Genomic DNA, 27,259 nt, shown 5'->3' on the forward strand with positions numbered 1-27,259 from the left:
GTGATTCTGGAGCCCGAGAAAATAAAGTTTCTCACTCTTCCCATTGTTTCCACATCTATTTGCCATGAAGTGATGGGACCGGATGCCATGAACTCAGTTTTTGAATGCTGACTTTCAAGGCAGTTTTTTTTTTTTTTTCACTCTTTTTCACTTTCATCAAGAGGCTCTTCAGTTCCTCTTCTCTTTCTGCCATAAGGGTGGTATTATCTGCATATCTGATGTTATTGATATTTCTCCCAGCAACCTTAATTCCAGCTTGTGTTTCATCCAGCCCAGCATTTTCCATTATGTACTCTGCATATAAGTTAAATAGGTTGAAAATATACAGCCTTGACATACTCCTTTCCCGATTTGAAACCAGTCTGTTGTTCCATGTCCTATTTTAACTGTTGCTTCCTGACCTGCATACAGATTTCTCAGGAGGCAGGTCAGGTGGTCTGGTATTCCCATCTCTTGAAGAATTTTCTAGTTTGTTGATCCATACAAAGGCTTTGGCATAGTCAACGAAGTAGATGTTTTTCTGAAATTCTCTTGCTTTTTCGATGATCCAGCAGATGTTGACAATTTCATCTCTGGTTCCTCTGCCTTTTCTAAATCCAGCTTGAACATTTGGAAGTTCTTGGTTCATGTACTGTTGAATCCTCACTTGGAGAATTTTGAGCACTACTTTGCTAGCATGTGAGATGAGTGCAATTGTGCAGTAGTTTGAGCATTCTTTGGTATTGCCTTTCTTTGGGATTGGAATGAAAACTGACCTTTTCCAGTCCTGTGGCCACTGCTGAGTCTTTGAAATTTGCTGGCATATTGAGTGCAGAATCTTGAGAATACTAATGATAAAAAATCAAAACCATGGCTGGTATATATTATGTGCAATATTAATATTCATAATTTCTACTTTTGTTTACTATTTTACTATTGGGCCCTCAAAATAAATGGATAGTAGGCACATTTTAGAATCTCAAAGAATATGTAGTGAATGACTGACTGACTAGCTGAATGAATGGAGAGGGAATCATTGAGATCATGTTATTCAGTGATTTTCACAACACCTTAGATTTTGACTCCTTTTCTTCACTATAAGTATATGCAGAATGTTAGCCCAGTAAATAAATTGTATGAAAAAATAGCTATCCTTCTTTAGAAATGTTGTTCAGTTGCCAGGTCATGTCTAACTATTCGTGAACCCTCATGGACTACAGCATACCTGGTTTCTCTGTCCCTCACCATCTTCCCAAGTTTGCCCAAGTTCATGTCAAATGAATCGATGATGCCATCCAACCATCTCATCCTCTGTTGCCTTCTTATTCTGCCTTCAATCTTTCCCAGCATCAGGGTCTTTTCCAGTGTCTCAGCTGTTTGCATCATGTGGCCAAAGTACTGGAGCTTCAGCATCAGACCTTCCAAAGAGTATGCAAAGTTTATTTCTTTAAAATTGACTGGTTTGATTTTCTTGCTTTCCAAGGGACTCTCAAGTGTCTTTTCTAGTATCACACTTCAAAAACATCGATTCTTCAGTGCTCTGCCTTCTTTATTGTCCAGGTCTCACATCCCTACGTGACTACTGGAAAGATCATAGCCTTGAGTGCATGGACTTTTGTCAGCAAAGTGGTGTCTGCTTTTTAACACACTGTCTAGGTTTTTAATAGCTTTCCTGCCAAGAAGCAATTGTCTTCTAATTTCATGGCTTCAGTCACAGTCCACAGTGATTTTAGAACCCAAGAAGAGGAAATCTGTCACGGCTCCCATCTTTTCCCTTTCTGTTTGCCATGAAGTGATGTACTGAATGTCAATATCTAGATTTTTTTCATATTGAGTTTTAAGCCAATATTTTCACTCTCCTCCTTCACCCTGATCAAGAGGCTCTTTAGTTCCCCTATTAGAGTGGTATCAGCTGCATAGCTGAGGTGGTTGATATTTTTCCCAGCAATCTTGATTCCAGCTTGTAACTCATCCAGCCCAGCATTTTGTATGATGTAATCTGTGTATAAGTTAAATAAACAGGGTGACAACAAGCAGCCTTGTCATACCTTCTTTTTCAATCCTGAACCAGTCAGTTGTTCTATACAGGGTTCTAATTGTTGCTTTATGACCTGCATACAGGTTTCTTAGGAGACAGGCAAAATTGCCCGGTATTCCCATCTATTTAAGAGTTTTCCACAGTTTGTTACAATCCATACAGTGACAGGCTTCAGTGTAGTCAATGAAACAGAGGTAAATGTTTTTCTGGAATTCTGTTGCTTTCTCTATGATTCAGCACGTGTTGGCAATTTGATCTCTGGTTCCTCTGCCTTTTCTAAACCCAGTTTGAATATCTGGAAGTTCTCGGTTCACCTAATGCTAAAGCCTAGCGTGGAGGATTTTGACCATAACCTTAATAGCATGGGAAATGAATGCAATTGTCTGGTGGTTTGAACATTCTTTAGTACTTTAGTACTACTTAAGGCCTAAGAGCTTAGTAACTTATACTAGAAATCGCGTGACTTGTGCTAGTTCAGGTAAATGTCCCAGCTGGGTTCCAATTAAAGAAACATACATGGCATATGAGTAATGTCTGTTACATTAAGCTGTATTCCAAAATTCATCCTGGAGTGCCATATCTACAAGCTTTCCCATAGATATGGTTCAGCAGTAAAGAATTTACCTGCAATGCAGAAGACACAGGAGAGACAGGTTTGACCCCTGTGTCAGGAAGATCCCCTGGAGAAAGAAATGGCAACCTGCCCCAGTATTCTTGCTGGGAGAATCCCATGTACAGAGGAGCCTGGTGGGCTACAGCCCACAGGGTCACAAAGAGTTGGATGTGACTGAGCACAGAAGCATGCACCTATCTACTTTGCTTAAAGTCACATCTATAGGCCCAAAGAAAAACCTTTCAGATAAAAAGGCAAAGGAAAAATATCCCAAAATCAAAATAAACAAAAACATATTTATTGTCTTTTCCTAAAAGATGGTGTCATGATTTCCTGTTATATACTAGAGCATGCTACCTTATTTCCTTCTTCCCTGGATGCTTCAGGTTCTGAATTCATTCATTCAACAGATATTTGAGCAGCTTTTATGGAGCAAATAGTTCTAAGCACTTGAGACTCGTTTGCAAACAAATAGACAAAAATCTCTGCCAACATGGAACTCTATTATAAAAAAGGAGGGGGGGGGCACTAAAAAAGGGTTTTCTTGGACAGAGGCAAAGAGAGATTGAAGAAATTTCCAGGATGAGATTTCAAAAAATTTCTTAGATCATGAAACACAGAAGCAAGTACTATTTTAAAAGTTAATATGTTTTTCAATTAGTTTATGTAGATATATACATAATGGTCTTGGAAACAAACATTTATTGAGCAAAAATAGACCATTTTCTGGTACCTTTTATTCTTCACCACTTGACTATCAATATTATGTAATTTAACCCAGATGAACAAATAGTTTGAGGAAATTTAAGAATGTATACATGACTAAAAAAAAGTCCCCTAAGTAGCTGTTTTCATTAGTCCTCAGTCTGACCAGTTAACTTTACTCATTGGTGTCACAAGTAAGTTCAACCTCTACTTCAAGTAGTGCTGATTATAGTATCTGAGTTACAAAAATAAAAGATTCCATTTTAGCAAAGTTGACAAATACTGTTTTAATCCAGCTATCCACACTGTCCATCTAAAACAGTAAATGTCCCAGTCTTAGCTTTTTAAACCAGTATACTTTATGAAACAAATGCTGCTCAAATAGCACTTCAATGCTAAATATAGGATTAAAGAATGAAAAAAAAAATTAGTCATGGACATTCAGTATTCAAAGATTTGAGATCACACAGAAAACCACATCCAGGTGAGTTAATTTTTCACTTTTCATCTTGAGAATGTTGGCACAGGATAGACATAGGCAGCTTTCATTTAGGTCTTACACATTTTAGGCACTAGTTTACACAGTTAATGCATATAAAAGGAAACACAAAATTCAAAACTAATTTCCAACTTAGAATGAGTATATAGCATTGCTTAGTTTTTGAAAATAACTAGAGATAATAGTAGTGATAGTACCTATATTAAGTTATTCCATTGGAAAATGTGTTTGTTTCTCAATAGGAACCAATTTACATTCTGCAAAGCATATGTAATTTTTCACTGCTTACCATTACAGTACATAGTAGAACTGTACTATCTACAGTCTACATTCAGTTGATTTTTTTCCCATATGCAGATAGCTAGGCTACAAATGTTAGCCCCTCAAAAATAACATCTATTTATATAGAAGTTACTTTAAAAAATAAGAAATGGTACCTCTCTTATGTACAAAAGCCACACGTTTGTAATGCATTTTAAACCTTTCTGATGCTGTTTTAAACCAATTAATGGATTAAGATAAATAAAATGCATTCATAAAGTCAAGTAATAGTACACACTAAAAACATTCTGTGATTAACTGTTAAAAGGAATTTCTAGAATATTTCTTAAAAATGTTTATGAAATTTTTCTATCACAAAAGTTTTGTTTTTTTAACAAATAATGCAGTGAATATACCACAGTAAACTCTGTAGGATGAATAATGCTACTTCTTGTTAAAGAAGAATGTATACATTATAATCAGTCAAAGCCCACTTGATCATTTCAGTAATTAAGAGAAACAAATTGATTATATAAATGGACTAGAATAGGAATTCAGAGCATAGAAAAAATAATTTACAGATGAAGCTGTTGATTAATATTAAGCCAGATTCTCTTTCATTATGTTACCCTCTAAAATTTTCAGAAAAACACCAGTGTCTCTTTTTTTTTATTATTTCAAAGATTCCTCAAGACATACACAGTGCAGTGGTGCTTAACCTTCCCTAGGATCCATATTAACTAGGATTGAAGTTGGAGCAATGGGGAGAGAAGTAGGAAAGTACACCTAAATTAAACTAAATCATCTACTTCCCTTTCATAGACCTTTAGAGACGGTTAAGAGTTTCTCAGTACAGTATGAAAATTACAAGAAATAAGACTTGGGAAACTAGCAATATTCCATCTCATCGAATCAAATGATTTATAGAGCTGAGGAGTCCAATCATTTCTTCTGTCCTGATCATTTCACCCCAAGACTCTACAAATCATCTATAAAACTAGTTATCTGTCTTAGGTACCTTAGATATATCTTAATGTCACAGTATTACTTAGACATATCTTAATATGTCATAGTATTACTTTTACAGTTAATGATAGTTTGGCATTTCTCCAGATCACTACATTTCTTTGAATATGTCATTGTGATTAAAGTTGGGCCACATCCCACAATTTAAGTTCATCTATTGCTTACAGATTTCATTTTATATATATGTAGCTTGCCAGCATATTGTGTTCCAAATTAATTGTGGCTTGGCAGATCTATTCTTAAAAAACAATGGTTTTATGTGTTTTCTACAGAATGGGTCTGACCAACAGAAGTGAATATATTTGGTGCAGACAACCTAACCACATCATTTAACCCATTAATTTTAGTCTATAAGTTTGATCAGTATAATTCCTCTTGCTTGAGAGGAAGCAGACTATTCAAGAGTGAATTTATTTGATCAGTGGTACTCTGATTTTGAACAAATTCTGGGAGATAGTGAAGGACAGGGAACCCTAATGTGCTGCAGTCTGTGGGTCTGCAGGGTCAAACACAACTTAGCACCTGGACAACAATTACTATGTAGAGTCCCAACGTCAGAGATTCCCACAGCCATTAACTATAATTTCTTTCAAATTATACAAATTGGGGTTCATTAGTTCTATAAGGCTATTTACTTTCAAGTCTCCATTTTAAGATGTATACTATCTGCTTGCATGTTTGCATCCCAGACCCCTCTTCCCATCCCACATTCTGTTACCCAGTTTCATATCTAAATTCACACTGAGCTTGATTTGTAACTTGGAGTAATTCCAGCAGACAACCATAAGGGTGTGTCTATAGAATGCCAAAATCTAATCAATTGTGTCAGTAACTTAGGCATTCATTCTTGATATTTTGTCTACATCATACTAAATGGACTTAATGAATTTTCTTAACTAACTAAACCCCTGACATTATTAGACATGGCTATAAATAATAATGAGAATAGCAATGAATGCCATCAAACAAATGATACATTCAGATCAGTACCGATTCCAACCTTAAGGAAAGTGATTCCAGTTAACCAGCATGGACTAAAATATGGTTTCAAATTGTATTCTAAGGATGTTAAGGATCTACAACGTTTAGTTATTCTCCAGTTGATTAAAAAAAAAAATGGATCAGGGAAGTACTGGCTACCCAAATTAACCAGAAATATTAAATGTTATTTTGCATTTGAGTTATAAAAAAGACCAATTTATACTGGGCAACTTACTAATGACAATGACGACTTGTGACTGCAGATATCCATTTTAATTAGGTTATTGCTTAAGGATCATAATTGGCCTGAAATCTTTTGGAAAATTTGTAGACTACTTTATAAAGTTACATAAAATTGTGAAAAAGTTGCATGCTTTAAAAACTTAGTATTTCCATCAAGCTTGTGGTCTAAAAAGAGTATGAATACAAGAGCAAATGGATGTTTTTTAACACAGTTTCTTGGTATTTACAGTAATTTTTTTCCTCTATTTGCTGTCCCTTCAGTGTCAGTCATTTGATTTTCTGGCTTTTTTTCCTCATCACATTCAGTACAAGGAGGCACTGGTTCATCCTGTCAAACAATATGGAAAAGATAATTAGACTCAAAAATGTTTAATGTAAAAATTAAACAATAACTCAAGTATCTCAGCAAACGTCTTACAGAAAACCAATGCCAGGCAGAAAATAAGTGTTAGCATTTATTTATGTTAACACTGTTACTTTGTGAAAGCACATAAAATATGTTTTACAAATAGAAAAAATTTTCAAAAGCTAATCTAACCCCCAAACTGAAAAATGCTGTGTTAAGTAAAATGAAAAGACCCTGATGCTGGGAAAGATTGAGGGCAGGAGGAGAAGGGGATGACAGAGGATGAGATGGTTGGATGGCATCACCAACTCAATGGACATGAGTTTGGGTAATCTCCGGGAGTTGGTGATGGACAGGGAGGCCTGGCGTGCTGCAGTTCATAAGGTTGCAAAGAGTCGGACATGACTCAGCAACTGAACTGAAGTAAAATGACTCTTAATAATTGCTATGATGCAATATATTTGGTCAAATATAGAACTACAGATAGAGTTCAGAATTAAGCTCCTGAGTTATGTTTGTTTTGTCAGGGATACATATGTCTTTCTACCTTCTGTTTCTCAAGTCTTCATTTATCTTCTTTGTCCTCTAAGGAATGTAAGTGTACTTTTTGTTTTCTGTTTACTTTTGTTTTGTTCCTTGCTTGCTCAGAAAGGGTAAGACACCTCCCTTGCCATTGTTCTTCTAGGACTTCAGCTAATCAGATCAAAGCTTAGTGGCAGGCACCATGGCCATGGAAAGGTCCAGAGGCAATAGGTGAAAAATATATCTTGTATTAGCTAATACAACATCCTAGTTTCAGCTAGAGCAAGAGAGAAAATCATAGAACCCACGAGCTTCAAAAAAGTGTTTTCTGACAATCAAAACAACCAACCAAACAAACAAAATACCTGTGGGACAGGTGATGATTCTGCAGTGTCATTGCTTGGAAGATTTTCATCATGCTTCGTAGAACAGGCTGTGCTCTCCTGAAAAAGCTGCGATTGAAAGAAGGTCAGTGAAGTTAAATGAAGGAAAGGAACAGAAAATCTCCTTGAAATCTTCCCATTGGTAAATTTCTTTCACTTTGATACAAGCGGAAAGGTCAAGCAAGGGACAAAATGATCACAACATGACTGAGATTCCAGGGAGAGGGCAGTTATTCACAGTTCATTTGGGGGTGCCAGTCATGCTTATGACAGACAGCTACTTAAAAAAAAGCTCAATTCCAATGAAAAATTCTTTCTTTGCAAAAAGTTTTAAAAAATAAAGAGTTGCACAACTACTATATTCTATTATCCCTGATGTATCTAGACTCTAAGATTTAAATATGTTCATGGTCTCTATGCCTGCAGGAACATCAAGATTGCAAGCCAAAAAATAATGTAAACATTATGATCATTGTAAAATAAATAAATAAACTGAAATCACAGTTAAATGGAATCAGGAGACCAAAAGGGGAGCTCTCATATGCCACAACAATAGCAGAGCCCAACAAGATGAAGACAGACTCCTCTTCTTTCCTGGCAACAATTCAGCCCATGAAAAGCCAAGAACTCTGTTTATTGTAGCGCTTCCAACCCTCTTTTCCCCTCCATAAAAAGTTTTTTTCCTTTGCTTTGTGGGGACTTGGACCTTGCTCACCATGATTGCAGACACCCAAATTGTAATTCTCTACCAATTCCAAGTAAACACATACTTGCTGAAGACATGTCTATCAGTATGTCTGTTTTGGTCAACATCAATCTGTCTAGCAAAAAATCTTCAACACCTTAAAAAAGATTATATTTCTGCAAATAAGATCATATATTTCACTAACCAGGATATCTCTTCTTACTTACTAGCTTCCATAGTCTTAAGGAAAATGACTCACTGGCAGCATATTCCAGTTGGCTTTCATTTTCATATTAACCAAGGGTTAAAATACTGAATTTCTCTTCCCTCCATCCCTCTCTTTCTTCCTTCCTCCTCAGTCAGCGTCTTTCCCCTCCTGTTTTCCTCACTGCCTCTCAATTCTCCTTTTATCTCTTCCTTTTCATCTTTTTTTTTTTAAACACAATTTTATAGTAAATGTCAAAACTGTTTAATGTAAGACTATGTACTTTTTAGTGATATTTCTATAATCCTTTCCCTGTAGAAAATGTATAAAACAGAGACTGGGAGTCTAATACTTCATGGCCCCTGTGTAACTCTAACCTTAAACAAGTTAGTTGCTTTGAAGTAAAACAGGGAGGATACCTAAGTTGGCTTTGAAATCTAACTTTCCATAAATTCTAGGAGTGGATGATAACTAAAGAAATTGTGTAGGATATTTAACCTGTTCCAACTCAGAAAGCAAAGTTATTCTTACCTGCTCCCTATTATTACTCTACATGGCTCCTAACTGAACATTCAGCATGTTACTTTACCCTTCTGTGTCTGTGTAGCATGCTCTCCCCTTTACACCTTTGTAACAGTCCCTCTTCACTGTACAATCCTGAAGACCAGCTAGTTTCTCCCTTCCTAGCACATTATTTTCACCACTAGACAGGCTCATCACACTTTCACTAAAGGTACAGTGCATTAGAAACATTGACACTAAATGATTTTATATGTATATATATGTCTGATTCCTCAATATATTGTAAGTTCCTTGAAGATAGAGCCTACATTTTTCAGCCCTAGATCCCACCTAATGCCTATTAGATAGCAAATGGTCGTATGTAGTCACTGAGTAAATAATAAATGAAACAAAGGAACATTGGCTATGAAAATATTTTAGTCCTTTCAAATTTTCATAAGTGCCTGAGTTTGTCAAATGATGAGATTTAGTTAAATTTGATAGCAGCTCCAAAATGGTTATACTTAGCGCCTTCTTCAAAATAAGTCTACAGTATATAGAAGAGTAGTCAAAACTTTGACTGCCTTAGTCCAAAAATTTTAGGCAGCTACATGAGGAATCTTCTATACTATTTTTTTTTCCTTTTATGTTGTATGGGTTTGAGATAGACCCAGAAACTAAAATTTCCTCAGAATATTAATGTATTTTGTTTTTATTGTAATAATACAACTGACCTTTGTTTTTATTATACTTGCCTTTGGCCTTGGAGGGGGAAATAACTAAAACAAATGTACAAAATCAAGCTCAAAATGCAGAAAATAACCTGAAGAGTGTAAGGCTTCCCAAAATATATTTTTGAATAGTGGAGTATATAAGTTACAGAAGTTTGAGGAAAACTTTGCTTGAACATTAAACAATGGTATTTAACGTAGTTCTTCTCAGAGTCTTTAATACAAAATTTCTTAAATCTTTAGTCTTGAATGATCTTCTCGAATAATCATATGGGTGCTTGTTAAATATAATACTCCTGGGTGATAATTCAGTCTTATGAATATATGTATATTTAATATTTAAGTCACTTCAGTCATGTCCAACTCTGTGCAACCCCATAGATAGCAGCCCACCAGGCTCCCCCATCCCTGGGATTCTCCAGGCAAGAACACTGGAGTGGGTTGCCGTTTCCTTCTCCAGTGCATGAAAGTGAAAAATGAAAGTGAAGTTGCTCAGTCGTGTCCGACCCTCAGCAACTCCATGGACTGCAGCTTTCCAGGCTCCTCCATCCATGGGATTTTCCAGGCAAGTTAGGGCTTGCATTTTTAATCAGCAATGCAGCAATTCAAATGAACAGTGAAATTTGAAATCCACTTCTTTGAAATGTATAAATGCACTATAAATCTCTTAGGAGATATCATATAACCATTTCTGAAATCCATTTGACCTGAAATCATTTTTTTGTGTGTGAAGTATTACTTGAGGTCACTGTCTTGAGAAAGATACCATAGGATTTATGGTGGAGTATAGTAAGCACAGCTGACTATTTGAGACAAGCCTTTGATCATCTGAACAATGAAAACTTATTAAATTTCAACATTAAAGAAAATATGTGGCTGGAAGACAATTCTAACCATTTTGATGCTTCCATTTTACAATGAACACAACCTTTAAGTATATTTTTGTGTGTGTGTCTCACAGGCATTGCAGAAACTTCATGAGATGGGATTCATAAAATCCCTAGTGTTATTCAGAAAAGAACAGGTTTAAGCACTTCTGAAGGCAAAATTCCAGATGTTAAAGCTGGTTTTAGAAAAGGCAGAGGAACCAGAGATCAAATTGCCAACATCCCCTGGATCATGGAAAAAGCAAGAGAGTTCCAGAAAAACATCTATTTCTGCTTTATTGACTATGCCAAAGCCTTTGACTGTGTGGATCACAATAAACTGTGGAAAATTCTTCAAGAAATGGGAATACCAGACCACCTAACCTGCCTCTTGAGAAACCTATATGCAGGTCAGGAAGCAACAGTTAGAACTGGACATGGAACAACAGACTGGTTCCAAATGGGAAAAGGAGTATGTCAAGGTTGTATATTGTCACCCTGCTTATTTAACTTATATGCAAAGTACATTGAGAAATGCTGGGCTGGAAGAAGCACAAGCTGGAATCAAGATTGCCAGGAGAAATACCAATAACCTCAGATATGTAGATGATACCACCCTTATGGCAGAAAGTGAAGAGGAACTAAAAAGTGTCTTGATGAAAGTGAAAGAGGAGAGTGAAAAAGTTGGCTTAAAGCTCAACATTCAGAAAATGAAGAGCATGGTATCCGGTCCCATCACTTCATGGGAAATAGATGGGGAAACAGTGGAAACAGTGTCAGACTTTATTTTGGGGGGGCTCCCAAATCATTGCAGATGGTGATTGCAGCCATGAAATTAAAAGACGCTTGCCCCTTGGAAGGAAAGTTATGACCAAACTAGACAGCATATTCAAAAGCAGAGACATTACTTTGCCTACAAAGGTCTGTCTAGTCAAGGCTATGGTTTTTCCAGTGGTCATGTATGGATGTGAGAGTTGGACTGTGAAGAAAGCTGAGCACCAAAGAGTTGATGCTTTTGAACTGTGGTGTTGGAGAAGACTCTTGCGAGTCCCTTGGAATGCAAGGAGATCCAGCCAGTCCATTCTAAAGGAAATCAGTCCTGGGTGTTCACTGGAAGCACGGATGCTAAAGCTGAAACTCCAGTACTTTGGCCACCTCATGCGAAGAATTGACTCATTGGAAAAGACTCTGATGCTGGGAGGGATTGGGGGCAGGAGGAGAAGGGGACGACAGAGGATGAGATGTCTGGATGGCATCACCGACTCAATGGACATGAATTTGAGTGAACTCTGGGAGTTGGTGATGGACAGGGAGGCCTGGCGTGCTGCAATTCATAGGGTCACAGAGTCGGACACGACTGAGTGACTGAACTGAAGGCACAAACCTTCAAAATACTCTCAATTAGGTAAAATTCAACCTGATGAATATTGTACCTATTTCTAGAAGCCCAAGTAATAAAGTATGAAGATTGATCAGGAAAGTCTGCACAGATTTAGCTCCTTCAGTGTGAAGTTCAACTATTAATTATACAGGAAACCTAGCTGGGTCTGTAAATTATGAAATGGGATGAGCCATGAACATATCTATATTAAAGCAATTGTGCACTCTTTCTCACATATACATCTTCACCAACACCTCCAGAATCACCAGTTTGTTTCTGTGCTTTGGGCACCGATTCAGTTCAGTAGGTCAGTCGTGTCCGACTCTTTGTGACCCCATGAATTGCAGCACACCAGGCCTCCCTGTCCATCACCAACTCCCAGAGTTCACTCAAACTCATGTCCATTGAGTCGGTGATGCCATCCAGACATCTCATCCTCTGTCGTCCCCTTCTCCTCCTGCCCCCAATCCCTCCCAGCATCAGAGTCTTTTCCAATGAGTCAATTCTTCGCATGAGGTGGCCAAAGTACTGGAGTTTCAGCTTTAGCATCCGTGCTTCCAGTGAACACCCAGGACTGATTTCCTTTAGAATGGACTGGCTGGATCTCCTTGCATTCCAAGGGACTCGCAAGAGTCTTCTCCAACACCACAGTTCAAAAGCATCAACTCTTTGGTGCTCAGCTTTCTTCACAGTCCAACTCTCACATCCATACATGACCACTGGAAAAACCATAGCCTTGACTAGACAGACCTTTGTTGGCAAAGTAATGTCTCTGCTTTTGAATATGCTATCTAGGTTGGTCATAACTTTCCTTCCAAGGAGTAAGCATCTTTTAATTTCATGGCTGCAATCACCATCTGCATTGATTACAAAATGTTACATTATGGCCACAAAGTAGGCAAAGTAATAAATTTAGTTGAGACAAGCCTCTTCAATTATTTACCTCTGTGTGAAAAAATATACATAATCCTACCATGTTGGTGCAGACTCTAATACTGGAGTCTCCTGAACAATGGTCAGGATTCTCATTTTAATGGCTTGGGAGTCATGCACAAACAAATTTGAGTCCCATCTCCATCTCCTCCTATCTTTATAAGGAAAAAAATGCCACTTTTTATTTGTATTGGGGTATAGCCAATTAACAGTTTTATAATCTCAGCCATACCTATACCTGTATCCAGTTCAGTTCAGTTCAGTTCAGTCGCTCAGTTGTGTCTGACTTTTTGCGACCCCATGAATCGCAGCACGCCAGGCCTCCCTGTTCATCACCATCTCCTGGAGTTCACTCAGACTCATGTCCATCGAGTCCGTGATGCCATCCAGCCATCTCATCCTCTGTCATCCCTTTCTCCTCCTGCCCCCAATCCCTCCCAGCATCAGAGTCTTTTCCAATGAGTCAACTCTTCGCATGAGGTGGCCAAAGTACTGGAGTTTCAGCTTTAGCATCATTCCTTCCAAAGAACTCCCAGGGTTGATCTCCTTCAGAATGGACTGGTTGGATCTCCTTGCAGTCCAAGGGACTCTCAAGAGTCTTCTCCAACACCACAGTACAAAACCATCAATTCTTCTGTGCTCAGACTTCTTCACAGTCCAACTCTCACATCCATACATGACCACAGGAAAAACCATAGCCTTGACTAGACGGACCTCAGTTGGCAAAGTAATGTCTCTGCTTTTGAATATGCTAGCTAAGTTGGTCATAACTTTTCTTCCAAGGAGTAAGCGTCTTTTAATTTCATGGCTGCAGTCACCATCTGCAGTGATTTTGGAACCCAAAAAAATAAAGTCTGACACTGTTTCCCCGTCTATTTCCCATGAAGTGATGGGACCGGATGCCATGATCTTCATTTTCTAAATGTTGAGCTTTAAGCCAACTTTTTCACTCTCCTCTCTCACTTTCATCAAGACACTTTTTAGTTCCTCTTCACTTTCTGCCATAAGGGTGGTGTCATCTGCATATCTGAGGTTATTGATATTTCTCCCGGCAGTCTTGATTCCAGCTTGTGTTTCTTCCAGTCCAGCATTTCTCATGATGTACTCTGCATATAAGTTAAATAAGCAGGGTGACAATATACAGCCTTGACATACTCCTTTTCCTATTTGGAACCAGTCTGTTGTTCCATGTCCAGTTCTAACTGTTGCTTCCTGACCTGCATATAGGTTTCTCAAGAGGCAGGTTAGGTGGTCTGGTGTTCCCATTTCTTGAAGAATTTTCCACAGTTTATTGTGATCCACACAGTCAAAGGCTTTGGCATAGTCAATAAAGCAGAAATAGATGTTTTTCTGGAACTCTCTTGCTTTTTCCATGATCCAGGGGATGTTGGCAATTTGATCTCTGGTTCCTCTGCCTTTTCTAAAACCAGCTTGAACATCAGGGAGTTCACGGTTCATGTATTGCTGAAGCCTGGCTTGGAGAATTTTGAGCATTACTTTACTAGCATGTGAGATGAGTGCAATTGTGCGGTAGTTTGAGCATTCTTTGGCATTGCCTTTCTTTGGGATTGGAATGAAAACTGACCTTTTCCAGTCCTGTGGCCACTGCTGAGTTTTCCAAACTTGCTGGCATATTGAGTGCAGCACTTCACAGCATCATCTTTCAGGATTTGAAACAGCTCCACTGGAATTCCATCACCTCCACTAGCTTTGTTCTTAGTGATGCTTTCTAAGGCCCACTTGACTTCACATTCCAAGATGTCTGGCTCTAGATTAGTGATCACATCATCATGATTATCTGGGTCGTGAAGATCTTTTTTGTACAGTTCTTCCGTGTATTCTTGCCACCTCTCCTTAATATCTTCTGCTTCTGTTAGGTCCATACCATTTCTGTCCTTTATCGAGCCCATCTTTGCATGAAATGTTCCCTTGGTATCTGTAATTTTCTTGAAGAGATCTCTAGTCTTTCCCATTCTGTTGTTTTCCTCTATTTCTTTGCATTGATTGGTGAAGAAGGCTTTCTTATCTCTTCTTGCTATTCTTTGGAACTCTGCATTCAGATGCTTATATCTTTCCTCCTTTGCTTTTCACCTCTCTTCTTTTCACAGCTATTTGTAAGGCCTCCCCAGACAGCCATTTTGCTTTTTTGCATTTCTTTTCCATGGGGATGGTCTTGATCCCTGTCTCCTGTAGTGTCACGAACCTCATTCCATAGTTCATCAGGCACTCTATCTATCAGATCTAGGCCCATAAGTTTATTTCTCACTTCCACTTTATAATCATAAGGGATTTGATTTAGGTCATACCTGAATAGTCTAGCGGTTTTCCCTACTTTCTTCAATTTTAGTTTAAATTTGATAATAAGGAGTTCATGATCTGAGCCACAGTCAGCTCCTGGTCTTGTTTTTCTTGACTGTATGGAGCTTCTCCATCTTTGGCTGCAAAGAATATAATCAATCTGATTTCGGTGTTGACCATCTGGTGATGTCCATGTGTAGAGTCTTCTCTTGTGTTGTTAGAAGAGGGTGTTTGCTATGACCAGTGTGTTTTCTTGGCAAAACTCTATTAGTCTTTGCCCTGCTTCAATCTAAAAAACGACAGAATGATCTCTGTTCGTCTCCAAGGCAAACCATTCAATATCACAATACCTGTATCCATTCTCCCCCAAACTCATCTTCTATCCAGGCTGTCACATAACATCAAGCAGAGTTCCCTGAGCTATAGAGTAGGTCTTTGTTGGTTATCCATTTTAAATATAGCAGTGTGTACAAGTCTATTCTAAACTCCCTAACTATTCATTTCCCCCCAAATTCCCCCATCCTCACCTCTTGCAACTGTAAGTTCATTCTCTAAGTCTGTGAGTCTCTTTCTGTTTTATAACTAAGTTCTTCGTATCATTTCATTTTAGATTCCACATATGGGGGATGTCACATGAGTTTTCTCCTTCTCTGACTTACTTCACTCAGTATGACAATCTCTAGGCCCATCCAGGTTGCTGCAAATGGCATTACTTTATTATTTTTAAAGGCTGAGTAATATTCCAATATCTTTCATAATGAGCTTTGAGGTTTCTGATATTTTGAGGTTTCTTTGATATTTTTACAGAAAAATAGGATTAAACACCAATAACAAATTTTGACATCAGAACAAATAAACCAACAAGCAAAATCCACTGCTAGTTTCAGCAATATTTCAGAGAAGGAATAAGATTTTAACACTAATATATATAAAGGATCAACTATAGAAAGAAATTATTTTTGAGAACCAAAGAGAGAGAAAGAGATTGCTTCATGGAAAATACACTAACATTCTGTTATTTGATATTAAATATTAGTTTTCTACATTCCTATACTGTTGAAAGACTTCCCTGGTGGCTCAGACGGTAAAGCGTCAGCCTGCAATGCGGGAGACCTGGGTTCAATCCTTGGGCTGGGACGATCCCCTGGAGAAGGAAATATCAACCCACTCCAGTACTCTTGCCTGGAAAATCCTATGGACGGAGGAACCTGTTAGGCTATAGTCCATGAAGTTGCAAAGAGTTGGACACGACTGAGCGACTTCACTTTTTTTCTTTCTTTCTATACTGTTGAAAACTTCATGACAGGCCAGTACTTGTTAGTGAAATGATGGATGGGAAATACCAATTTGACTTCACTTTTCCTTCATTTGTGAAATGGGGATAATGATGCATACATTCAAAATTTCTGACATCAAGTGAAATGATTTAATGAAGGTAACTCAGCTAGGTGAATGGAATAAAGAGTCCATTGGGGTTAGAATTCCTTTAGCTCTTATTTGGTGGGTACACTTGGGAAAGTTACTTTATCTTAAGGAGGTTCTGATTCCTTATCTGTAGGGTAGGCAAAATGATCCTTACCTGACAGGAGTTTTGATGAAATAAAATTTATACAGTGGTTTCTAAAGGAGTATTTTGCATGTATTAGATGCTCAATTAGGCTTAGTTCCTACCCTTTCTTTCCTTTCCTAAGCTTTTTAACCTTCTGTCAAAATTTCTCCATTTTGTTGAAAAATATTTGTATCAGAATAGAAACATAGCTATTCAGTCATTTTAATTTTCAGTTGTGGTGTCAACATAATGACCCTGGTCATTGGATGATCTTGACATTGTCAAAGAATGTTTGGCTGTCCTTGATCCTTTCCTGTTCATGATTTAACAGGGCAGGAAAAATGTCATATTAACCAACCACCCATCTTCCTTGAGAAATCTTAACCTTGGAGAGTGCCTTTATCCTTTCTGAATTTTCATTTGTTTTCCTCCCCAAGGTAGAATCAGCAGATCAATCTAACCAACTTAAGGATTCAGGTGCTTCAGAAGGTTTTCATTAAGGAATGTTCATATCTTTGGCTTCAGTGCAAATATCCCATTTGGAAAATATGGAGATAAAATTGTATATTTAGAATGACCTTTGTTAACGGGCACCGTGAGTAAAGTTACTCCATAATACTGTTGCATCGGCATCCACTGTGTGTAGTTAAGCGGCCTTCAAGGGCCTGAAGCTGACACTAGCCCCCAGCGCCATCCCCCATTGCTTTTCCTAGATCACAGCCAGCAGAGACACAAAGAAGTTTAAGGTCCTAATGGGACTTCTGCAGTGCTGCTGGTAATACAGTTCCTCCTGTTTCTCAGCTCCTTTGCTTGTGAGACCCTTAGGTAAGAACCCTGTGGAGCTTAGTGAAACTCTGCTACTGCTCCTTTGAGTTTGAAGTGACCGATCCAGCCTACCCTGGAGCCTCAGGCCCTCCACACCAACCCTAACAGAGCCATATGCCCCAGGCCCTGCTGCTTCCTTTTGAGCAGGACACTCTCATGTAGCTCGAGGAGGAATGCCTTGTGTTCCTCCAGGACCTGTGATTAGCAGACCTCTGTATTGCAGTTTCCGAGCTTGAGGTCTTTCTCAAACCTTGGGGCACCATCTGATACCTAGGGCTTTACTTAACAAATGTTAACAAAAACCAAAACAGGCACTATGATAGAGTAAAAAAATTACTGGAAAGCCTATAAAAGAAAAGCCTGTTTTGCATTTTGTTTAAGTTACACTCCATTCTCCCTCTGAAATAAACAGTAGTACTTTAACAATTAAAGCAGATGAGATGATTTATCGGAGATTCATTTAAAGTCTTCTCTGGGTTTTAATCTCTGATTCTGTTGATTACAGTAACTTTGTTAATGGTATTGAGCAGTTGGTTCTACTTTACAAGAGGCATTAGTTTTGTCTCTGATGACTTTTCTGTATACGTTAAAAGAACTCAAAATACATACAAATACATTCTGGGCAACCTGAAATTCTACCTAGGAAAAAAACATCTGACAGTTAAAAGGTCCAATTCATTCTTCATATTTAGTTAATATCTGGGACAAACTGGGGGCTAAAAACAAGCATGATTTTCAGAATATATAAAAGAAAAAATGAAATTAAGTATCAAGTTTTTAAGAAACTGGCTAAATTTTTCTTTCATGTGACTTTTGAGTATGAAATTTTTTTTAATTTATTATAGAATGATACTTTAGTACTGTTTTAATATTAAAAAGGCAGAAACTGGAAGAAGTTCAAAGATTAAAAATGGAATGTTGAGTCAAGATGATGGTAGGTAGTAGAGGAACAGTGGCCTGGGAGGGAGGCAGGGTCTGACACTGATGTCCTCTGTTACCAGGCTCCTCCAGGCAAGTTGCATTCCCTCTCTGAAACATAATTCATTCATTACATGAAATAGTTACAATTTGGAAACAGGAAGCCCTAACGTCATCATTTTAGATATTTTGGAAAACTATTTAAAAGCATTTGTTAAGATTTGCATTTTGTTTGGTTCTGAAGGAAATATCAATACTTTTATATCTCCTCAAATTGCCTATTATCTAATGCAAAATGAGAACCTTATACATATAATCACCTTGCAAGAGGGATTGTGATACGGGATAAATCATGTTTAAGAACCAAGCACTATGGAGACCCAGAGGAGAAAACCATTTTGTCTCAGGGGAAGTAAGAGAGGTCAAAGAGTTATCAACAAGACTAAGCTTTGTATTTACACAGTGTTTGACCTATTTCCTTATAATAATTATTAATGTGCTTATTAGGCTATTTATATTTACCAAATTATGTTACCCATTATTCTTATGGTTTCTATATGACATCTGGTAAGAAAGCATACTTAAGTTTACATTTTGCATGATTTAAATTAAGATGTTATAGGAGGGTAAACATGGAAATCTATTATCTAATGTAAAAAGCAGAAATTTATTCTAAAGACCTTAGGTAACTATCTGTCCTTCCCATATAATCTGGAGGCATGCCTGTTCCTTCTTAAAAAAATCCACAGGAGTACAATGAAGAATGCCTATTATGAAGCCAACCTCTTCAGATGGTCTGGTGGAACGTAGCCCAGAATGACAATGGTGTATGGTCACTCAGCCCAATTACAGCAGGGCATGACTCTCCTAGAAAATTGTTGTTAATGTAGTGTCTGCCAACAATTCATCAAGGCATCAAATGTCACACAATGAATGTTGGATATAATTGTAAACTAGAACTTTAAAAATCTCTGCCAAAATTGTTTTACTATGAAAATGCTGGCATAAGTTTCTACTAGCAGCTCTAGATTTATTTCCTGCACACTTTATGCTCTCATTTTCCTAGACAATGCTTTGCTGTTGAATAAACTCCCTTTGGTCAGGGACTTGCAGGCAGGTGCGACGGCAAGATTCTGAGCAAGGAGTACTTACAATGCTAAATATAAGCCATTGTTGCCTTTCATTTCCTCAGCACATTAAGAAAAGTTAAGTGTGTGCTGTCTAGAGGAGTCAGAAACATTATAAAACACATTTACACTGAGTAGTAGGTCTTATTCCTTCTGTGAAAATTAACAAACTGCTCAGTATCTTTAATTCTTGATATGCTATTAAACAATATGAGGCACATTTGCAAACTGCAGGAAAATGGGATAAAGCAGGTACATCCTTTGCTTTCTCCCTGTGACTACAAAATTATCATTTGAGCAAAACTACTTTCAAGGGAACATAAACATTCCCCAAAACTTGTAGTCCAATATGTTGTTAAGCTTTTGTGAATCCATTTCAAGTTCTCTATATCCACTAACAAAAGGGCCAACAAATCCAGAAGCCATTTTCCTAAGTGACCCTGCCTGGTTGGATAGGGCAGGAAGTAGAACATATCTAAGAATATGCATGGGCCCTAATTCCAAGATTAGGACCTTGCCATACAAGATATTAAGACCATGAATATGAAAACTGCAGAGTAAATTCAGACTGAACTTATAAGGACATCCATAATAAAACCAAACACTGTATAGTTAATCTCCATGACTATAATCATCCTGGTAAGCCTATAAGAAAGAAACATTAAAGATTCTCAAGAATGTTTAACAGGAAATACTGATGGAAGAATATCTAGGAGGGTTTATTCAGACAACACACATTCCTGGTCTGTGCCCTAGATCTACTGATTAATAATCTGTGGGAGTGGAGCCTTACCACAAGCAGTTTGATTTGAAAATAGTTGATCTGAATTTATAGAAAAGGGATCTGAATAACAAAATCACTTGCCAATAAGTGACGTGTTAGGAAAACAGCACAGCGGTAATTTCCAGGTTCTTTCTAGTATGTTATTTTTAGTCTTGGGTATGACCAATAGAAATCCAAATGAATCACCTTTGCTGTTTATTTACTAAGAAATTGTATGTGCTCCCATCAGCACTCAGTGAGGTTGCTGATCATCACAGAGTACTGGAATAGAAAGAGATGCTCTCTTAATAGCTCTTTTCCTCTGCTCTAAGGCTTCATTTCCTGACTACATCACAGAATGGTTGTTTCTCATTATTTAATTATATAATATACCATGTCTTCTATTCTATGCTAATTCTATTTTCAGAAAATTTTCATTGAGTTCACTTTAATATTTGACTGAAATATCCACCTTTTTATAGCTATTTCCATCAGTTACATCTGGATCTGCCCTAAGAGTGAATCAGACCAGGTTTTTTAATGATGGCTATTCTGACTGATGTAAGGTGGTAATTCATTGTGATTTTTATTTTCATTTCTTTAATAATTAGTGATGCTGAGTATCTTTTCATGTGCCTATTGGGCATCTGTATATCTTCTTTGGAGAAATGTCTATTTAGGTCTTCTGCCCATTTTTCAATTAGGCTTTTTTTTTTTTTTTAGGTTTTGCATTATATGAACTGTTCATACATTTTGGAAACTAAGCCTGGTTGGTGGCGTTATTTGCAAGTAATTTCTCCTGGTTAGTAGGTTGTACTTGATTATGGTTTCCTTTCCTGCACAAAAGTTTGCAAGTTTGATTAGGTCCTGTTTGTTAATTTTTGTTTTTATTTCTATTTCCTTGGGAGACTGACTGAGAAAACACTGGTACAATTTATGTCAGAGAATGTTTTGCCTATGTTCTTTTCTAAGAGTTTCATGGTGTCATGTCTTATTATTAAATCTATGAGCCATTTTGTGTTTATTTTAGTGTATGGTGTGAGGGTGTATTCTAACTTTGTTGATTTACATTTGGCTGTCCAGCTTTATCAATACTGCTTGCTGAAGAGACTGTCTAACTCCATTGTATTATCTTGTGTTCGTTGTAGAAGATTGATTGACTATAGATGGCTTCCCTAGTGGCTCAGTGGTAAAGAATCTGCCTGTAATGCAGGAGATGTGAATTCAAGTCTGGGTCAGGAAGTTCCTCTAGAGAAGGAAATGGCAACCCACCCCAGTATTCTTGCCTGGGAAATCCCATGGTTAGGGGAGCCTGGAGGGCCACGTTCATGAGGTCGCAAAAGAGTCAGACACTTTTGGGTTCTGTATTCTGTTCTGTTGATCCAAGTTTTATGTCAATACCTTGATGTTTGGATGACTGTCCCTTTGTGGTGGGTTCCCTGGTGGCTTAGTGGTCAAGAATCTGGTGAAGAGACGCAGGTAAAGAGCCAAGTGCGCTAGAGTCCATGGGGTCGAAAAGACTGAGACACAAGTTAGGGATGGAACAACAACAGCCTTTGTAGCACTGTCTGAAATCTGGGAGGGTTATGCAGCACTACTTATAATATCCAAGACATGAAGACAATCTAAGTTTCTAGATGAATAAACAAAGTGTTACATAGAGAGGAACATATATGTATAGAGTATTATTCAGACATAAAATGGGAATTCTGCTATTTGTGACAACATGGATAAACACTGAAATACAAAGAAAAGATATTAAAATCAAGGAGGGACAATCTACAAATAATATACACAGGAATCCTCATAAGTTTATTAGCTGAATTTTCAGCGGAAACTCTGCAGGCCAGAAGGGAGTGGCAGGATATAGTTAAAGTGATGCTATTATTAATCAAAAGAAAGCTGTTAGCCATATTAATTTCAGACAAAGCCAGCTTCAGAGCAAGAAAAATATCAGGGATAAAGAGGGACATCTATATAATAATAGAGGGGTCAATTCTACAAAAAAAAATATACATAACAATTCTTAACAAAAATACATCTAACAACATATTGTCAAGATATATGAGACAAAGCTAATAGAACTGCAAGGAGAAACAGAAGTGAACCAGTACCACTGGATAGAGAGTTTCAACACTCTCTATCAATAGTGGACATATCAAGTGAGCAGAAATCTCCAAAAATAGAGTTGACGTGAAGAGCACTACAAATCAAATGGATCTAACTGATATTTAAGGAATACTTCATCAAACAAGAATAAAATACAGATTCTTCTCAAGGTAACATGGAACATTAGATAGACTGCATTTGAACAAATGTAGAGTATGCCATCAGACTGTAATGGAACTAAATGACAAATTACAGAAAGATAGTTGGTTGCTGTATGGAACTCTTAACTATTGCTCAATTACTCTGCAAACTGAAAGCTGTATTTAAAAATACCTGCTATCTTTTAGAAAGACACTATTAACAAAATGTAAAGACAAGAAACATCCTGAGTAAGAGAAATATTTTCAAATCATATATCTGGTAAAGGATATATATCCAGAATATGTAAGGAATCTTGCTACTTAATACCAAGAAGACAGACAACCCCAATAAACATGGGGAAAATATCTGAATAAACATTTCACCAAAGAAAATATGTGAATCCCTAATAAGTATATAAAAATATGCTCAAATTTTTAACCATTTGGAAATTAACAGTTAAGCCTGGATGAAATTTGATTTCAGACTCCTTAAATTTTATTTTTAAGCAAAAGTTCAGACAATAGCAAGTGGTGACAAAGATGTAGAGAAAATGGAACTCTCATAATTGCTAATTAAGATGTAAAATGGTGCAGCCACTTTGGAAATGTCTGTCTGTTTCTTAAAAAGTTAAAGTATTTACAGTATCCTATTCTACTTCTGGGTATCTACTCAAGAAAAATAAAACATATGTCCACTTGAAGATGTTTATGTAAATGTTCATGGTATGATTAATTCATAATAGCCAAAAAGTGGAAAAAATCCAAAAGTTATCAGCCGGTGAATGGATAAGGAAAATGTGATAAAATCATACAATGGATTTTATTCAGAATAAAAAACAAACTACTGAAATATACTATAATATAGATGAAACTCAAAGTCATTATGCTACATGAAAAAGGGAATGCAGAATGCCACATGCTATATGATCAATCTATAAAATCTATGGAAAAGGCAAACTTATAACCAGTGGAAACTAGGTTAGTGGTTGTCTTTATAGAGATTAACTGTAAAAACGGGCATGTGTGATCTTACTAGGAAGATAGAAATGTTCTGAAACTGGCCTGTGGTAATGGTTGCAAAACTTGGTAAATTAAATAAATGCATAACTGAAATATATTCTTAAAACCTGTGATTTTTACAGAATGCAAATTGTTTTTAAAAACTGTCATATTCATGCAGATGACACCACCCTTATGGCAAACAGTGAAGAATAACTAAAGAGCCTCTTGATGAAAGTGAAAGAGGAGAGTGAAAAAGTTGGCTTAAAGCTCAACATTCAGAAAATGAAGATCATGGCATCCAGTCCCATCACTTCATGGGAAATAGATGGGGAAACAGTGAGAGACTTTATCTTTTTGGGCTCCAAACTCACTGCAGATGGTGATTGCAGCCATGAAATTAAAAGATGCTTACTCCTTGGAAGGAAAGTTATGACCAACCTAGACAGCATATTCAAAAGCAGGGACATTACTTTGTCAACAAAGTCCATCTAGTCAAGCCTATGATTTTCCCAGTAGTCATGTACAGATGTGAGAGTTGGACTATAAAGAAAACTGAGCACCGAAAAATTGATGCTTTTGAACTGTGGTGTTGGAGAAGACTCTTGCGAGTCCGTTGGACTGCAAGGAGATTCAACCAGTCCATCCTAAAGGAGATCAGTCCTGGGTGTTCATTGGAAGGACTGATGTTGAAGCTGAAACTCCAATATTTTGGCCACCTGATGTGAAGAGCTGACTCATTTGAAAAGACCCTGATGCTGGGAAAGATTGAAGGCAGAAGGAGAAGGAGAAGACAGAAAATGAGATGATTGGATGGCATCACCGGCTCAATGGACATGAGTTTGGGTAGACTCTGGGAGTTGGTGATGGACAGGGAGTCCTGGCATGCTGCGGCCCAGGGGATCGCAAAGAGTCAGACATGACTGAGTGACTGAACTGAACTGAATACAGACTGAATATGTATGTATGTATATATGTGTGTGTGTGGGGGGTAAATTATTACCCAAATTGGATAGAATGTAAACATTATGATAATATAGAATGAATCTATCACTAGTAAAAAAAAAAAATGCAATATCCTCCAAACCCAGTTTGAGAAACAAAGAATACAATCATGATTTCTCCTGCTACCAAGAAGTTTTTAATGAGGTGGATGAAACTGGAGCCGATTATACAAAGTGAATGAAGTAAGCCAGAAAGAAAAACCCCAATACAGTATACTAACACATATATATGGAATTTAGAAAGATGGTAACAATAACCCTGTATGCAAGACAGCAACAGAGACACAGATTTATAGAACAGTCTTTTGGACTCTGTGGGAGAGGGAAAGGGTGGGATGATTTGGGAGAATGGCATTGAAACATGTATAATATCATATAAGAAACGAATTGCCAGTCTAGGTTCGATGCAGGATACAGGATGCTTGGGGCTGGTGCACTGGGATGACCCAGAGGGATGGTATGGGGAGGGAGGTTGGAGGGGGACTTAGGATTGGGAACACATGTACACCCATGGCGGATTCATGTTGATGTATGGCAAAACCAATACAATACTGTAAAATTAAAAAAATAATAATAATTTTAAAAAATAAATAAAAACTGTCATTTTTCATAAGCAATTAGCTCCACTGTGCTAATTTTTGTTCATTCTAGTTATTAAGACAGCACCAGTCTCTCCTGTTAAGGAGCAAATGGACAAAAATTACCCTAAAATTTCTCTTATAGTAATTATTAATTTTAATTTTAATTATATTTTATTTTATTATACAATTTCTCATTTTATTTGAGAATAAAACTATAATTGTTCCAGTCAACCAAGATGAAAATAGAGACTCATATTAGACTTCATCCTTATTCTTCTATCTTTGCTTGAACACACAATTCTGGGAATTTCTCATTCTGATATTCTGTTTATTTCATGCTTTTAATCATTTGTTATTGGCTTCGTTCAGATCCCTATTTTATCTCCCCTTTTATTATTTAAAAAAATTTCCTCATTGGGTAGTTTCTAGATTTTTTTTAATTTCATAGAGCAGAAAAACACATTAAACAAAAGAAATGGAAATAAATTTTCCAACTATTAATTTTGTCAAGTAAGGCCACCAAAATTAAAATTTAACTCGACAACTACCACGTATTTTCTCTCTGTAGAAAACTAAGTAGCACTGATTAGTTTCTAATTAAAGTCTTTTATAAAAAAGCAGTGACAATACTTCAAAATGCACATGAAATATACAGAATATAAATGTGAAAAAATAACTGTATTAGGTTCTCCAGGGAAACAGAACTAACAGAATATATACATAGATGTATAAGAGGTGTTTTTGTTTTTTTAGTAGGAATTGGCTCATGCTATTATGGAAGGTGAGACATGCCATGATATGCACTCTCTAAGCTGGTGAATCAGGAATGCTGGTGGCATAAAATTCAGTCCAAGTCTGAAGGGCTGAGAATAAGGCTGTTGTAATTCCCAACCTGAATCTCAGAGCTGAAGCCAAAGGCCTGAGAACTGGGGTGAGTGGCCTGCTGGTGTTAAGTTCCTGAGTTGGAAGTTTCTACAAACAGGAGCTGAAGAAGATATATAGCCCAACTCAAAGGGAAAAGAAATTATGCTTCCTCCATCTTTTTGTTCAGTTTGGGCTTTCTAGGGATTAGATGTTGCCTGCCATGTTTATGACGCAAGATCTCTTCATCTACTAATTCAAATGCCAATCTCTTCTGGAAATGCCCTGTCAGACATACCCAGAATTAATATTTTACCAATTCTCTGGTCATCCCTGAGCTCAGTCATTTTGATGCATAAAACTAACTCTCACGAGGCCACCTCTTGTCAACCTGGCACAGAGATGTGCTTCTTTACTCATATTCAGTCTCCAAACAAAGACAACAAGAAGGTTATATTTTTGCCAAATGTTAAAACTGTCCTTCCTACAACAGAAAATGTAGCAATCCCTTTACCAGAAGAGGAGGTAGATTTCTCATTTTTCCTTTATGAAATTATGTTTTGATACCTTATTTGGATATTCAATTAAAGCAATTCAAATTGAAGCTTGAATCTCCAGCTTGTTAGAATCAAGTTGAAGCTATTTTCACATCGCTGTATTGAAATGGAAGGAATGCATTTCATGATATTTAACACAAATCAGAATATTTTGGGTGAATTTGGACAAGCTGAGTAAGGGTAGTTCTCACAGATCCAGAGAGCCCTTCACTTTTTCCTGTAAAGTGGAGAAAGCCATCAGAATTATTCTCTTACTATCGGGCAAAGCTGGAAAGGAACTATAGAGCTTTCTATGATTAAGATTAATTATACTCTTGAGTACTAGCTTGGGGAGATGATGGTATACTAGCTCTCTCATGGAAAGCTTAGCTATGGACAAAATCACACATCAGTTTCCTGATCAATTTCACAGCCCTGCTGCTCTTAGATTTGGTTGCAAAATAAACAGAGGGTTCTGGGATGGATCCCCTCTACCTACTATCAAAAGTGACATCATAGACTTTCATGGCTGCCATTACAGAGCCTCATTTAGGCATTGCTGTCTCTCAAATGTGAAACTCTGTTACTAAACAACATACTAAAGGCATTATGTCTTATTTAAACCAATCTTTTTCAAATTAAGGCTCACAG

At 37.2% G+C, this 27,259-nt stretch overlaps 1 protein-coding gene across 1 annotated transcript in view; it reads right to left on the bottom strand.

Annotated features, from left to right (window-relative positions):
* Positions 1 to 2,906: 2,906 nt before the first annotated feature.
* Positions 2,907 to 27,259, bottom strand: part of LUZP2 (leucine zipper protein 2) — a 519,252-nt gene continuing 494,899 nt past the window's right edge. Inside the window, exons 11-12 of the mRNA XM_040255642.1 lie at positions 7,579 to 7,665; positions 2,907 to 6,673 (exon numbers count right to left, since the gene is read on the bottom strand). Of these exons, the coding sequence (XP_040111576.1) occupies positions 6,569 to 6,673; positions 7,579 to 7,665 (192 nt within the window). The 3' untranslated portion in view covers positions 2,907 to 6,568. The remainder of the gene's footprint in view (positions 6,674 to 7,578; positions 7,666 to 27,259) is intronic.

Source organism: Oryx dammah, unplaced genomic scaffold (genome assembly GCF_014754425.2).
Source record: "Oryx dammah isolate SB20612 unplaced genomic scaffold, SCBI_Odam_1.1 HiC_scaffold_15, whole genome shotgun sequence".
Taxonomy (NCBI): domain Eukaryota; kingdom Metazoa; phylum Chordata; class Mammalia; order Artiodactyla; family Bovidae; genus Oryx; species Oryx dammah.